Source organism: Corvus kubaryi, unplaced genomic scaffold (genome assembly GCF_017639235.1).
Source record: "Corvus kubaryi isolate FWS band 111438036 unplaced genomic scaffold, C.kubaryi_AGA036_p1.0 37391, whole genome shotgun sequence".
NCBI lineage: Eukaryota > Metazoa > Chordata > Aves > Passeriformes > Corvidae > Corvus > Corvus kubaryi.
The window spans coordinates 8872324-8887969 of record NW_024581130.1 but is presented as its reverse complement, the minus strand read 5'-3'; the positions used below and the strand labels follow the sequence as shown (position 1 = coordinate 8887969).

General features: G+C 40.8%; 1 protein-coding gene and 1 long non-coding RNA gene across 2 annotated transcripts in view; one reads left to right on the top strand and one right to left on the bottom strand.

Annotated features, from left to right (window-relative positions):
- Positions 1 to 404, bottom strand: part of LOC121669271 — a 3796-nt gene extending 3392 nt beyond the window's left edge. The window contains exon 1 of the long non-coding RNA XR_006017679.1: positions 250 to 404. This is a non-coding gene — a long non-coding RNA (uncharacterized LOC121669271). The remainder of the gene's footprint in view (positions 1 to 249) is intronic.
- A 66-nt stretch (positions 405 to 470) lies between these two features.
- NSUN3 (NOP2/Sun RNA methyltransferase 3) overlaps positions 471 to 15646 on the top strand; it is a gene marked incomplete at its 5' end in the record, with an annotated part of 20416 nt that continues 5240 nt past the window's right edge. The window contains 6 exons of the mRNA XM_042037895.1: positions 471 to 524; positions 761 to 870; positions 1712 to 2055; positions 3330 to 3499; positions 4012 to 4133; positions 13258 to 13491. Of these exons, the coding sequence (XP_041893829.1) occupies positions 471 to 524; positions 761 to 870; positions 1712 to 2055; positions 3330 to 3499; positions 4012 to 4133; positions 13258 to 13491 (1034 nt within the window). The remainder of the gene's footprint in view (positions 525 to 760; positions 871 to 1711; positions 2056 to 3329; positions 3500 to 4011; positions 4134 to 13257; positions 13492 to 15646) is intronic.

The window sequence follows — 15646 nt, the reverse complement described above, 5'->3', positions numbered from 1 at the left end:
TGGGGCCGGGCCGGGCAGCCTGGGACACTCCGGCACAGGTGGGCCGGGGCCGGGTGGGCCGGGTGAGCCGGGGCCGGGTGAACCGGGTGGGCCGGGGCCGGGTGAGCCGGGGCCGGGGCCGGAAGCGCGGCGGGAGCGCCCCGGCCGCTTCCTGCGCGGGCCGTGCGAGCGGAAAGAGCGCGGCCGGGCCCCGTTCGCTCTCCCCGCGTCCCTGCTCCCCACCCCCGAGCGTCCCGTGGATTTCTGTACCTCCTGCGGGAAGCTGCTCCGCCGCGGAGAGAATTCCCGGCCCCACAGCCGCCCCTGGTGCCCGGAGCCCCGTCCCTGCGGTTCTGCCGCCCGCCCGCCGCCGTCTCTGTGCCGCGTTGGGACGGGTCGGCTGCTGGGTGCCCTTAGGGAGGGAAATTCACTGTTTACCTTTGGGGGTTGCTTAGAAACCAAAAGCTTTTTCCCTACCTTTCGTAGGTTAAACTCCATCAGAGCCCCAGGAACCACTGGATTATCAGCACAGTGGATATGGAGAGGTATTCATTAACAAGCCGAGCAGGCAGGAAGAGTGTACTCTCGCTTAACTCCTTTGCTCTCTGAAATTTTTACTACATTTTGGTCGCATACAGATGCAGTCTTAATATTTAAGCATCCTGATATCACTGGTACCAAGTTGATGTAATTAGTAAAATGTCTCTTATTAATTCTAGTGAGAACTAGGGCGGGTTTAATTTGGCTTTACTACTTTTCTTTTTTCTTCCTTTCTCTGAAGCTGGAAAACAAAACAAAAGGGAAACTCCAGAAGCAGATTTGTCAGGTGGTTCTGGATCACTTTGAGAAGCAGTACACGGCAGAACTGGGAGATGCATGGAGCAGTGTCAGGTCTGTGGCTTTGGGGAGATGGGGAGGGAAGGGCAGAGGTAAGGAACTGAATTAGTAATGACACGTATGGCAAAGGCTGTCACTTAATTTGGGTCTTGATCACACAGCTGCTAAAGAGCTTCATTATTAAAAAACAAAAAGCATAGATGCATAGCATTAGTTTAATTGAGTCAACTTAAAAGCTCTTAGGTTGGTTCAATGTTTTTCTGCTTTAGGCAGTGAATACTCCTGAGGAATATTTTTTGACACTAAATGAAAAATTACTAAGAGGAATTCAGACAGAAAATCCATGTAAGAAAGGCCTGAAAGAGCAAACTGAAATATAAACAAGCATGTTTCTATCACATACCACTGCTGTCTGACTGTCTTCCAGGAATATCTATTGATTTAAGTTTTACTGGCCCAATGTTTGCGGAACATGAAATGTGAAAAAGAACACTTGTAAAAATGGCATTTCAGTGTTGGCTGGAATGAGCATTGCAAAGCCATTGTGTGTGTGATTATTTTTGTTGTTTACAATTAATATTACAGTTACTCTTTGTCCCTAGGGAAGTACTTTGTAGTCAGGAAGAGCATCATGCTTCAACATTTATATCTCCTACGTAAAATAAGAAAAATTGAGAATGTCCTGTTTCAGAAGAAATTGGCGTTTTAAATGCAATGATTAGAAAAAAACAGTGTCTTGGTTTCCTGTTACAATTATTTTCCTGGGTACTTTTCTAACCAAAATTAGTAATTTCTGATTACACCAGGACCAGCCAATTGTGAGATTGTAAATAAAGGCTTCCTGCACTATTTTATTTGATGAGTAGTTGAATGTCTTTTCCTTTTTGCACCCTAGAGACGTGCTGACCTCGCCGTGGTGCTGGCAGCATGCCCTGCTGCTGAACAGGTTCAGCCGGTGCCCTGGCCTGGAGAGCAGCCTGGCTGAGCAGGGATATCATCCTGCCTTTCCAGCAGCTCTGCCCTACCTCCCAGCAGCCTTCAGGTGTTTCATCAGGCCAGCTCCTGGGAGATTCCCTGCCCAGAAACACCAGCCTGGCAAACTGAAGGAATATTACCTGCTCAATGCTGCCTCGCTGCTGCCCGTGCTGGCCTTGGAGGTGAAGGATGGGGAAGATGTTCTGGATCTCTGTGCTGCACCAGGGGGGAAATCTGTAGCTATTCTGCAGTGTGCCTGTCCAGGTAATGGGGCCAGGTGCTGGTGGAGGAAAAAAACCCCAACAACAGTTTGTATTCCAAGTAGTTCCATGCTGTTTAATAAGATTTTTATGAAGTCTGTTTGCCTAAAAGAGGATTAAAAATGCAGTCCTTACTTTAACATAGGTTACTGCAGAGTGACAGGCAAAAGTGGGGTAGCTCTGTGGGCTTTTTCTGCACTGTTACTTCTCCAGAAGTTACTTAAAGCCATGTCAATTTCTTGGCGCAGGGATGTAAATAATCTGCAATCTTAGAATACTTGTCCCTTTTTTTACTTTTTATTTTGTTCTTTTCCTCTACTGTCTCTTTTGTTAGTGCTGTGCAAATATTACAGGTAAGTTTAAGTGTGCTGATGTAAAACAGAGCATAAGAAATGAAATGTGCCAGATCTGGGCAAAAGGAGAAGGTAAGGAATTGGTTGGAGAAGGATTCTGAGATAATCACAGTGTTTAGAAGGCAGCAGCAAGCAGCAGCTTGGACCAGGGAGTTAAAGCAAGCTGGGATTGCTGTTCCCAAGTTTATTTGCTGGCTTGGATAATAATTGTTTTGAACTGTTCACACCACCTTGTGCTCCTGCTGATGAGACCATTACTGTAACCACCTGCACCAGCTGATTACAACTGGCTTTCCCTCTCTTCTAGAGGAATGAGGTGATGCTAATGAAGTAAATTAAATAGGAGTTGTCCTTTCAAAAGGTTTAGGGAAAACGAAACAACAAATCAACTTTTCTGTCCTCTGGCTGCTTCTGAAGAGACCAAACTGCTGCTGAGAATGTAAAATGGGAGGGATTTGATTCTTAATAAACCTCAGTGAATGCTAAGGTGTACCTTAAGATACTCAAAACTGATGCATTATTTATTTAAAAGGCAATTTAATAAAATGAGGCATGCTCTTCGTTTAGATGGTGGCTCAAGGAGCCCAGGAAGGCACTCACTCTTTGGAGATGGGTCATGGTTAAAGCTTGTTTTACTGTGGAATTCTGTTGCTACAGAAGGATTTGCAAGGAAATATTTGGGGTTTGCTCTGTAGGAGCATGTTGACATTTATTTTGGTTTACAAAAATTCAGTGGTATTCTAAAAAGTGCAGTAACACAGGCACGTAAGGTATAAACTCCATGGTAGTCATGGCAATGCAGTAGAACTTCTGAAATGGGTCTAACTCCTTATAGTTGTAAAAACAAAACAGGAAAAAATCATAAAGACATCTCTTTGGGTGTTTACTTCTGGTTTTTTTGTTTGTTTTTTCTTAATTTTCTAAGGTCATTTTCACTGTAATGAATATGATGATTTGAGGTCGAGGTGGTTGGAGCAGACAATAGAATCCTTCATCCCAGATGCTTTGATTAACTTGGTAATGGTCTCGAAACTGGATGGTAGAAAGATTGGAGATCTTCAGCCTGAATCTTATGACAAGGTGACATTATTACTGGTAAATTATATTTCCACATTCTGAGTCTTTTTTTTCCTATGCTGCTCTATTTTTCATTTTCTCTTTTTTTTTTTCCTGGCCCCCCACAAAAATACCTGACTTATCAAGGGGAACAGAGTCATGTACAGGATTTGTAGAGTCTCAGGAAATACTTTGTGAAGCCTGTCATGCATTTATTCCTGTGTTGGGTGATGTTACCCTTTAAGCCTTAGGAGTGAATTCTGAAGACTTTGTAGCTGTAATTTTTGCATGATATGTAATTAGGAGGGGGAGGGGAACAGGAGGGAACTACTCAGGTAGAGCTTACTTTGGTAGCACTGATTTCTTACCTCCTGCTAACACCATAAAATCATCTCAAAATAGTAATGGGATTATTTCACCCCTAAAAATGGAAAGTGAAAAGGGTGTTTCTTAATATTTGCAAAAGAAAATTGAATAGATTTTGGCACATGGTGTTCAAAAAGTGACCATCTTTGTTGTGAATTGTCTTATTGATTTTATTAATTGATTAGGTATTGGTTGATGCTCCTTGTTCAAATGACAGAAGTTGGCTCTTCTCTGCTGACCCTCAGCAAGCTGTGCTCAGGCTCATGCAAAGGAAGGAGTTGTCCTCTCTGCAATTCCAGCTCCTAAGGTGAGAAGTGCAAAAAGTTAAAGGAACTTCCTATAATTAATAAAAATTACATGGGGGCAAGATTTGTCATGGTTCAATAAACAAACCCAGGGTTTCTCCTCTGAAAATAATAATAATGTCAGGAATATGTGGTTGTGATGCTGTTTAGAACAATCAGTGGGTCTGAGATGATGTGGAAATCTGTGTGGGTGATATCAGCAGCAGGGCTTTGGTCCTCTTAACTCACTTAATTCACAGAAATGTCCATTTGCAGGTGACTCACAACAGTCTGGTATGAAATCAAAATATTTTAGGTGGACACAGCTAAAATGGGTTTAGATACATTCCTTATTGACTGTTTGTAGCACAGAAAGGCTCCCAGTCCTGACAGGGTAGAAAAAGTAAAGGAATGTGAAGTTTGGGGGTGAAAGAGAAGATCGTTTATTTTTGAGAACATCCCCCCAGTAATCCAAAGCAAGGCTGTCATGTATAACTGCACAGTTTTTCTCATGGGGGAAAAAAAAGAGTGACTTCTCAATAAAATCTTCTAAACTTGAGTGGTATTTGTGCAGTGACTGTCATGCCTGAAGTCCATCTGTCAAAGCAAATTGAGGGGAAAATAACATATTATAGAAAAGAAGAAGAAACTTTTTATGGAAAGTTCCCACTGCAGTTCAAGACAGTTTTGCATGACTTCCAGTTGAAAAAGGCCTGGCAGAAGCCTGTGATTTATAACAGAAATATGAGGATCTTATTGCTGTAATGCATCATGTCATCCATTTCCTGTGAAGAAATCAACCACATTTAAAACACTGACCTGTTTCAGTTTTCCCTTTTCAATATCTGACATAGAAAATCCAATTTGTGAACCCGTAGCAAAAGGAAGCATACATCATGCAGAGAAATTTGGAGAATTTGCATAAATCATTCCACATTGTAATCCTGGAGAATTCATGACAGCAGAAACCTTGTTTTTTAAAAAAATATACATTCCTGTCAGCCCAAATCAGATTTAATTGAATTATTCCTAAATAGACAGAGAACTTTCTGTTGAAAATATTCTTTACTTTAGCAACAGTAATAAGAATTTGTAAAGACAAAATACCTTTGCTATATAAATTGTAGTAAAAGAATGGTGATTTCCATTTTATTGCTCAGCATAGGTCTGAGTACTTGTGTAGATTGATCAGTCTGTTGTGATGTGCACTGGATTTTTGTTTGCCTTTTAAAATATTTTGGAGCCTATGAAATAAGTAGCTACTTTCAAGAGTTAGATATTATAAGAGTTATTGGTTAAAATACTTGAAGTATAGCTGCCCACTGGCTGGTTATTGTTCTTTTTACCTGATCACTTTAGGATGAATTCCCATTTCTAAAGGCATCTCAGATCCCATGTGAAAGGGGAAAAAGGAAATGATAAAGCAAGATCAGAAAAGGCTGAATGTTTCATGACAAGTGCATTAGAACTAAAATTGTGGGATGCTCCCCTATTCAAGCCTCTGCTTTACGACTAGAGTGCATAATTATAAATAATTTTAAAAATTGGGTTTGAATCCCTTCTCCAGTACTTCCAGTAATATTCAGGAGGGCTGAGCCTCCATGAATCCAGCTGTACTGCTTTTTAAATGAGCCAGCTCATGCAGGGCTCTCTCTGGTTCATTGGTCCAGATCTCCTGGTGCTTTATGCTCCCACGTGTTCCTGACCTTGGTTCCTGTGTCTGTAAACAAAAACAATTGTCAGGCTGAATCCCGGCAGGTTTGTGGAGAGTATTGTGAGAAATACATTGAAAGAGCATGGAGTGACAGGACCAGGGGGAATGGCTTCAGACTGAGAGGGAGTGGGTGTAGATGGGATATTAGGATAAAAATTCTTGACTGTGAGGGAGGTGAGGCCCTGGCACAGGATGCCCAGGGAAGCTGTGGCTGCCTCTGGATCCCTGGAAGTGTCCAAGGCCAGGTTGGACGGAGCTTGGAGCAACCTGGGATAGTGGAAGGTGTCCCTGCCCATGGCAGGGGGTGGGACTGGATGAGCTTTAAGGTCCCTTCTAACCCAAACCATCCTGGGATTCTGTGAAACACTCTGTGATTTGAAGGTGAAGCTTGAAGGTCCAAACACTGTTTCAATTTAGCAGGAGGATTAAGTGTAAGGGTAACGTAAAAATGAGAAGAATAGAACTCGGCTTTGCATTTCATTTTTATTTCTTTCAAGCAACACTCGGCCTAAAATTTGAGATTCTCCTTAATTAAGGAAATGCTTCACTTGTAATCTGTTTTTATGGATCTGCTTAGGGGGAAGTGGGAACATCAAAGAGGGAAGTTAAGGAAGGAAAAGTAGGGTTTGCAATACAATGTAATTAATTAAGCACATAGAGGCTTCAAAGAATGAAGATCTGGAAGAAACTGATGCAGCAGTCTTTCTCCTGCAGCCTGCATAAAATCTGAAATGTAAATAAGTGATATAAATGCTGAACAGCAAATGTTCTGAGCGATGAGGGCACCACTGATTTGATGGAAATTGAGATTGTAATGATTGCTCGTACCCAAACCAAAGCATCCCTGCTGAGTGCTCTAATCCAAGAACACACTGCAAATCTTGTTATTATTTGGAGTGTTCATGCAGAAAACAAATTGCAAAGTAAAAAAAAGGAATATTCATTTCCTGATGCTAAATGCTAACACAAAATACAGTGGTTCCCAAAAGCAAATTTACCAATGTTACCAGTTCTCAGAGAGAAATTAGATTTTGGGCTAAGCTTGACTGCCCAATTACGTAGTGGTTAAACTGTTATGGATGTTGTAATTATTCTTAGACTGGTTTCTGCAGCTGAAAGGAGCTTGTGTTAGGGCTCAGCAGAAAAGAAATCCAACAAAATACAATTTAGAAAACTCAGCAAAGGCATTCAGACTGCTGGAACTCTTCTATGCACAACATCTCTGAGTAATTAAGCAACTCTGTATTTTCACTGAATTGTGGAATTTTCTGCAGGAGAGGAATTGCGTGCTCTTAGTTGGGCTTTTTTGTGGTTGTAGAGTGAAGGCAAAATTGTGCTTATAAATATAAAATCATATATTTAGCATATGTCACCAATGTTCCATTTCTGCTGTGAGGAGTAAATTGTGCGGAGAATTGCTTCATCACACTGTTTTTCAGCTCTTCCCCTGGCATCTTTCCCTTTGCTCCTCTGTAGCTGTCCAGTTAATCCTCTTATTGTCCAAAACCATCTCATCAATTAGCTCCACTGGGAATTTTTGAGAATTCCAACTGTTGGACCAACAGATCTGCTGTGGGTTTTGTGGATGATAGGATTGTTTAGCAGCTTTCTGTCTTACAAAAGCTGAATATTTTGTGTGTTTGTGCTGTGCCATTCCCCAAAACACTTTTGGTTCTGTTGGAGATTTTAAATGGTTGGTTGGAATTTCTTCACAAAGAGTGACAGCTGTGGCCACTGCTGTGGCTCCAGGTGTTCCATCAGAGGTGTTAAAGTGTTTCTGTTTTTAAGTGTAGCAGCACCCTGTAAATAACTTATGGATCAAGCCCCTTAGGATATGTTGCAAAGCCAAGCTTATTGAATGTATAAATAACTATGAATAAACGAATAAGCTGCTCAGCAGTTTTTTGGGATCACATATTTTAATTCAGACACAAATTTTGCTTTAATTCCACCTTCAGTCCTTTCTCTGTGTGTTTCACAAGCTGTGAGGATAACCACTAACCCTGAAGTTGTGTGGCAGGGTTTGTAGTGGGTTTCAAAGGTCTTTCATTCTCCCTTCTGGGATGTCTCATATCCCTGTTTTAACAGGATAAGTATTTCAGAAGTCACCATGCATTGGAGGACAAAGATCAATAATTCTAGCTGAACGTTTGCTCTTTGCTTTAAAATAATTTAGAATTATTTGCTATAGATTTGTTGCTTATCAGGATTTTCAGGACAAATTTTGGCTAGGGTAGAACAGAGGGGTTTTTTTTGGATTTGTGGGTTTTGGTTGTTTAGTTGAGAGGTTTTTGATACCTGTCTCTCCTTTTATTTATGATTCAGTTTAGTGCTGAAAAAAGCAGTTGACTTTCATGATTCTCCTGTTATTCTGAGCTGCAATGTTTCTCCACAGGAGCAAAGTTTACTTAGAGAGGAGCAGAGGGAGTGCTTGAACTACTGTCACTGCCCATCATAAAGTATTAAAAAAAATTGGTATTTTGACACTGCAGGAGTTTCTTTATCATTTTGACCAGGTTTGAAGAAATAAAAGCAAAACCTGTAACATGCAGGTCATATTACCACAAAGTATCTGGACTTCTGTGAGAGGCAAAAGGTAATGTGGATATTTTAAGTCAATAAAAAGAATAGAATTGGCATTTTTTATTCTGATGAGACATTATCTTGCCTATTGAGCAGAAATATGTTGTAGTTGCCAAAAGATGGCACTGTTGAAGTGTTGTTTTAAAATGTGTCATCTTTGCACTTTAATACTGAAAATGGTTGAACGATTAACATAATTAATTCTGCCCCTTCCCACGGTGTGCAACATAAACCCAAGCACAGGAGGATAGGCTGGAAATGCAGGTGCTACCTATAGTATGAAATATATATTTTTGTGTCTGCCCGTTTTTAAAAGGATCTTTGAGACGCCAAGACTTTTAGAATGAAAAAAGTCATCCTATTATGTCTCATTTTCTGTAAATGGGAAAAATCCTGTTTAGTTCCTGGCTAACTACATTTTAGTTGCATGTAACAGTTTTTTGGGTTTGGAATTGTCGTGTGGCTCTAGCATAACCTTTTGTTCCCTGAGATATTAAACAGTAATGCTGTTTTGTTTTCCCTAATTTAGTAAATATTGAGAATTTTTTAAAGAAGGAGCTTTAAAATAATATATTTCTTTAAAAAGTCTGTTCCAGTACTTCTGTAATAGAGGGAGTTAGGATTGATTAATGTATCTGTTGTACCTCTGACCTCCACAGTACAATATGGACTTGTACCCAGAGACACACCCTGCAAAAATATAAAGTACTTTAAAATTTTTTTTGTTAGTGCTGTAAAACCTTATTTAGAATGAGGAGGGGAGCAATCTGCATGTGTTAATTTGTTTTACAGAACTTGTTGAATGAGATGGACAGAAAGAGGCTCCAGAAAAAGTTTCCAGGACTTCTGATGTGTGTTCTGATGTATCTTCATGTGAAGCATGAAACCTTGCAGTATTAGTGGCTCTAAACATGTAAAATTCATTACAGGAAACATATATACCTGAAATAAAATTATGAAATTAAGGATAAGTAGATCTTTATTTCAGCTGGAAGTTTTAGCTCTTTAGTAAACACAAGTGTCATATGTACCGCTAAGAGAAAAATAACTGCAGGTTAACTGCCTCTAAATAATGTGGGGGTTTTTTAAACAGGGCATTGTAATGAGAGCAAGGTGAAAAAAATGTTTTAGCATCCTGTCAAAGCATTCTAGAATTGAAGCCCATTTTTGAGAGTCACAAAGGAACAAGCACCGAATTCCTTCAGCTGAGCATCGATAATTAAGATTCCCAATGAAAGAGAAATCTTAATTCCTAGATGGTGGAGTTACAGTAGGATTAAGTTTTGCTTCATCTCCAACCTGCCCCTTGGATGAGCTTGTTTCCCTCCAGTGATTTACAGAGGAAGTTTCTTAAATGTATTTGAACAATTCACTGATGAGCAAATCCTCTCATTAATGAATTCTCCGTGATGCTGATGACGAGAGGACCAAACTCCCTGGCTCTGCTTGCCCAGCTCAGTGTCACCCTGTGTGACTTTGAGCCCAGCACTTCCACACTTGGAGTTTTGCAGCTCCCTGCAGGTTTATCAGAAGCCAAGCACGGCTTAATCAGGGCTGGCGGGCATTGACTTTGAGCCCAGGGACTGAAACAACTGTTGCTGCACTTGACAAGATGGATAGATACATTGATTAACCTTGCTGCCTGAAGTCATTCTCCTCAGATATTTTAATTCAGGGTTTAAGTTCAAAATAAAGAGAACTGCCCTGAGCAGGCTGACCTTTCTGGGTCATGGGCCAGTGAAGATTCACAGGCTGAGGTTTAGACATGGGGGTTTTGAGGTGAGATTTTCAAGTTTTCCTTCAGAGGCCTGTGCTGCTCTTTCCTCTGATGGACTCAGTTGGAGGAGCATGGTGCCCTTGAAAATGTTGTCTGAAGGAGTTGTTGCCTTCTGTATGGGAAGAAAAAGACATTTTTCAAGTGTCCAGGCTTTTAACCCTGTAAAGTGTAGCTACAGCTACTTTTTGGTATATAGCTTTATCTTTTACCTTTCCCACTCTTACATGGTAAAAGAATTTTCTCTCTTCTCTAAATGCTTACTTAGTACCTATCTTAGAAGTAGGAAAGTGGTTGCCATTATCTGCTTCTAGGAGTAAAATTCTCAGGTCTGCTAAAAGTACATCTCAATTGTTACATTAAAGCATTTCCAAGCTCGCTGGCTGCCCTCAGGGCTTGGCACTCGTGCATACATGGAAAAGGTGTAGCTGGCAGGGGTAGGTCTGTCAAAAATGAGTTATATAGCTGGATTCTGATAAAAATGTGAAGATCAGCTCGACTTTTTGAGAGCCCGTTTAGACTTCAGCTCTGTTCTCTTTGAGTTCTAATGTGAAAGATAAAAGCAAGATCTAATACATGGGAGGAAAAAGGTGCTTTTGAATTTCCCCAAATGGGTGTGAGGCCAAGAGACAGTGGGGTCAAAGAGACATCAGGGTCTCTTGCTGGTTTGCTGTTCATGAGAAGGGAGGGTTGCACAAGCCTGCTTTGCTTTAATTTAGCAGTTAATTCCATATTTCTGGGTGCACTGTGGTTCCTCAGGCCAAGAGCAGCAGCATGAGCCCCACCCTTTTAAATGGGCAGCTGCTGACAAGGAAAGGAGCTGGAGAGAAGGCGGGACAGCTTTTGGGGACAGAAACGCTGCTTTTGGAACCCTCTATGGAGTAAATATGTGTTGGGATGCCAGCATGAATCTGGAGCCAGGCATTTAAATGCCTGCTGGTAAGTGCAGAATTTTAGAAGATGAGAGCTGGGAGGGATGTCAGGGTTCCCCCTGCTCTCTTTGACTGTCTCAAGGTGGCAGTGTGAATGTTGTGCTCTACCAAGCTGTGGCAGGAACATTCTCAAACATTTCTGCAGGCTTTGAAAAGCTACTTGGGGTGTGAGATAACCTTGTAGGTTTAATTAATTAATAGGTTTAACTTATTTTCAGAGTATCCTCGAATGAGTGCACTAGGCCCAGTTAAACTGAAAATATTTAGGATACCTAAGTGCACTGTAACCTGGTTTTGGCTATAACAGGCTGAATTTGGAATTGCTCCCTCACTAAGGTTATATATGCTCGCTCTCTGTGTTTTTCCTGAAGATTGATGCAACAGAGGCATTTAACGCATATTTTTTTCTTAGAGCACCATCACTTGAGAGAGCTCTGTCCTTTTATGCTGAGTAAAATTGGAAAATCATAGACTTAAGTGAAATATGTACTTTGCTTGCTGATTACCTTAACCAAGGCTCATAGAAGAATTGGGCAAGGTAATGTGTGGACTGCCAAGAGAAGTAGATTTGGTATAATACAGGAGTTTTCACCTGGTCTTATCACTGTCTGAAGCAGTCATTTGTCCTGGTGTTCCCATATTATTTTGGGCAGGATTTTCAGAGCAGCTTTGATCTGTGATCAGCTTTGATCCTGTTTGTGCTGAAGCTTTTCTTTATTGATTCTTTTGCCAAAAAGTCCCAATTCTGTTAAAAGGGTTTATCTTCCCCCCCCCTTGTATTTTCTCCTTTCCTTTCTTAACTGTTTTTGGTCAGATACCACTCATGGGAAGTCCTCAGCTTTCTGGAGGAATTGCTATTTCCATGGCATTGTCTTTGTTTATCTAGACCTGGAATCAGAATTTCTGCCTTTGGGGACTGCTCACCTCATCTGGTTTGAGGAGATGGTTGTTTCTTTTTCTTTGCTTTTCTTCTTTTTATTTGTCCCAGGATATTTTTTTCCTGGGGGGTGTGAGCACAGTATTGTCAGTAATATCTACAAATCTCTGATTATTCAGTGTCATTTACACCATTCACCTGTTCTGATTTTCTTGTTATTAAACAAAGGGAATCTTACTGAGGGAACAATTATATTTAACGTGATATTTGCCTGTAGTATCTGTTTGAATACCAGCTTACAATTCAGTCTTTGAGCCAAAAATGGCTCAGAAATGTATGATTTAATGGGATTTATCTTCAGACAGTGTTTTAATAGCAAATGAGCCTTTTGTGTAGCTTCCTCTTTTAGAAATGGTGGTGGTGCAAGATTTTTGATTTATCTTCTTACTCCCTTAATTTGCAGCAGGTGAATATGGTTTGCATATCTTATTTCTATCCACTCATAGGTTATATTTATGTGTCTGAATAAGGACTTGGCATATCTGCTGTACTGGGAAATAAGCAGTTTATTTAAACCCAGTTTCAGTGGTAAAGTGATAAAGAAGAACCTCTGTTCCCTCCACCTGCCAGTAGTTGTGAAGCTTTCAGGCTTTAAGCCACTATTTTGCCTTTAGTCAAAATTTGTCAACATGTTAATAAGTGAAGGGTACATAAACAAACAATATATGATCGTTAGGAAAACAGGTTGAAAAGCAGTGGCTCAGTGACACCCCCAAATCCTCTTACCTTGCTAAATAAGTTGCAGAATTAGCAGGAATGTTTCTAAGATTACAGCCCAGTCATGAATTCAGGCCATTACTGCAAGTGTCCATTCTGATATTTGTTCACACAAGCATCTTGCCATGTCTAGCTGGCCCTTCTGATGCGAGGTAACCCATTTTGTATGCACAGTTGCAGCACTTTCACAGCAGAGCTGAGCACAGCAGTGCTTGATGCATATTCTGAATGGATGCTGCTTTGTACTTGTCACTGGGGTGTAAAAAGTACCTTCAGCTAACTGAGAATGCAATAATAAATGAGAAAGCAAAGTCGTGTTGTGGGTGGTTTCCTGAACTGTCTGTTATGTACAGTGAAGACATTTTCATAATGCTATTTTTGTCATATTTATTTATAGTCTGGATTTGTAAGTCTACACATTCTCCCTCTACTAGTATGTCCCTTCTGATGTTGATTTTTTCCCCTTTTCCCTCTCTGTTGTTCTCTGCAGGTCTGCTATCAAAGCCCTGCGTCCCGGTGGGTCCTTGGTCTATTCCACGTGCACCCTGTCCAAGGCAGAAAACAGCGATGTGATCAATCTCATCCTGAACTCCTGCAGGGATGTGATGCCTGTGGATATAAGTGAGCTGGCCAGAGGTGTTTCCCAGGAATTCACTTTCCTCAGTGGAACGCAGCAGCACGAACTGCTGGTTCTCCCAGAGAAAGGGAGAGCGTGGGGTCCCATGTACGTAGCTAAATTAAAGAAAAGGTCCTCCACCTGATGCCTGTTGGTTGTTCATAAGCAGTATGTGATAAATTTATATTGATTTAAATACAGTATGTGCATATGAACATGTCCAAGGCAACTGAATTTTAAGTGTTAATAATAATTCCTGATAAAAAGAAAGGAAGAAATTTAACTTATTTTAACTTAAAATCCTGAATGTGCCTTCCAGTGTGGGCTTGTGGGCCTCTGAGAAGTCCTTAGGAAGTCAAGGGAGCTTTGTATTGTTTTCAGGGTGGTGCTTTCAAAGGGATTTGGATCCTAGAATAAGAGGCCTAATGTGGTAGAATTTTGCACTGGTTTTGGTATTTTTATTTACTAACTTGGTTCTAATACAGTATGTTTTTAAATAAAATGGTTTTCAGTGGTCTGAAGTCATGGAAATCCTGCTTTCTCTCTAAACACATCTAGAAATCTGTGTTTCTGTAGGAACTGATTTGGACGTAGTGTCATCTTAGGTGCTGCAAGCACTGGCAGAACAGGTTTCATATTTGCTAAGCTGTTTACTGGTTAAAAGCTGTCTTTTGTTTACAGATGCAAAGGTCAGCAGGTAGATCAACACCAGGGTTTTTTTGTTATTTATTGATAGTCTTCTATTTTTGAGCTTGCAAAAATGAGTTGAAAGAATAATGGTGTGTATATTACAGCCTATGCTTGTCTTGAAGCAAAGTGGAACCCTTTCATCCCCAAGGGTTCTTTCCCAGGTGGAAGGTTATAATCACTGTTTATAAAAATGTTATTTTGAAGAACAGATGTAGATGAGTTGCACTTGTGGACATGGGGGTGTGTGACACTGCACATTTATTAATTTCATAGAGTCAGGATGGTTTGCCTTGGAAGGGACCTTGAAAAGCATCCAGTTCCAGCTTTCTTGCTGTGGACAGGGACACCTTCCACTAGACCAGGTTGCAAAGTCCCATCCAACCTTAAACACTGGGGTTGGAGTATCCGCACCTTCTCTGGGCAACCTGTTCCAGTGTCTCATTCCCCTCACTGTAAAAAAGAATTTCTTTTTAATATCAAATCCAAATCTGCCTTCCTTCACTTTGAAAACATTTAGTATATTTTATGTGTATGTTACACAGTTTGCCCTCAGAACACTGCTGTACCTTCTGGTGAGGCAAACAAATGCATCAGAGGTTCTGAAACCTCACTCTTTGCTGTGTGAGCTTTCACAAAGTTATCCTTTCCCCTGCTTTGGGATGAAAAATGTTTGTGGTGGCCCTGTAGTATTAAATTATCAGCAGTGTCTCTGAAAACTTGAGAGGCTGTAAAGTTCTTGCAATTTGAGTATGCAGATGATCCTGTGTTCCTGTGAAAAGGATCTGTCCCAGGAACATGAAATGTAATACCCACATTTGGAGTCATGTCAGGCTACTGGATGAAATAACTGTACCTTTGTCAAAATGCTTCCCATCAGTTTCATTTGCCCTGTGGAAATTGAAGTGGAAAGGCAAGAATGTAACTTGCTCAGGGATGGAATTGAAATATGTGCTTGAATTGGATGGGTGAGGAGGACATGGACTGGATAATCTCGGGAAGAACAAAGGGACCCTTGAGCTGAGCTTCTCTCAGCCTCAGCAAATGGGCAAATCTCTGTGAGCTGCATTAGACCTGAACCCTGCAGCAAGGCCCCCTGGTGTGTCTAAAAGCTGCACTGAGTTCTGCATAACCCTTTGCTGATCTCCTGGAGTCCCTTTCCAACTAGTCGAAAAATGCACCAACAACGAAGGTAAAAACAAGACTAATTAATAAGGGATACTTACTTTGGTTTGTACTTGATGACTTCTGTTCCAGAGTGCTGTGGAGTTTTTTGGTTTTTTCTTTTGTTCTAATCAGTTCTGGCTGGTGACAGGAATTTGCTGAGCACGTGTGGAAGGAGAAGGGAAAAGCAGAAAGGACGGAGGCAGGCCTGTAGAGGTGAGGGGCAAAGCTTGCACATGTTGGGAAGTAGTGTCCACCCAAAGGCACTTCTTGAAAAGGCTTCGTGTCCGTTCAGGGATCTCTTGGATACTTCTGACTTCTGCTCCCCTTCATGACAAGGCTGCAACATTTTCCCATTTTACACCTTTTTTTTTTTTTTTTTTTTTTTTTTTTTTTTTTTTTTTTTTTTTTT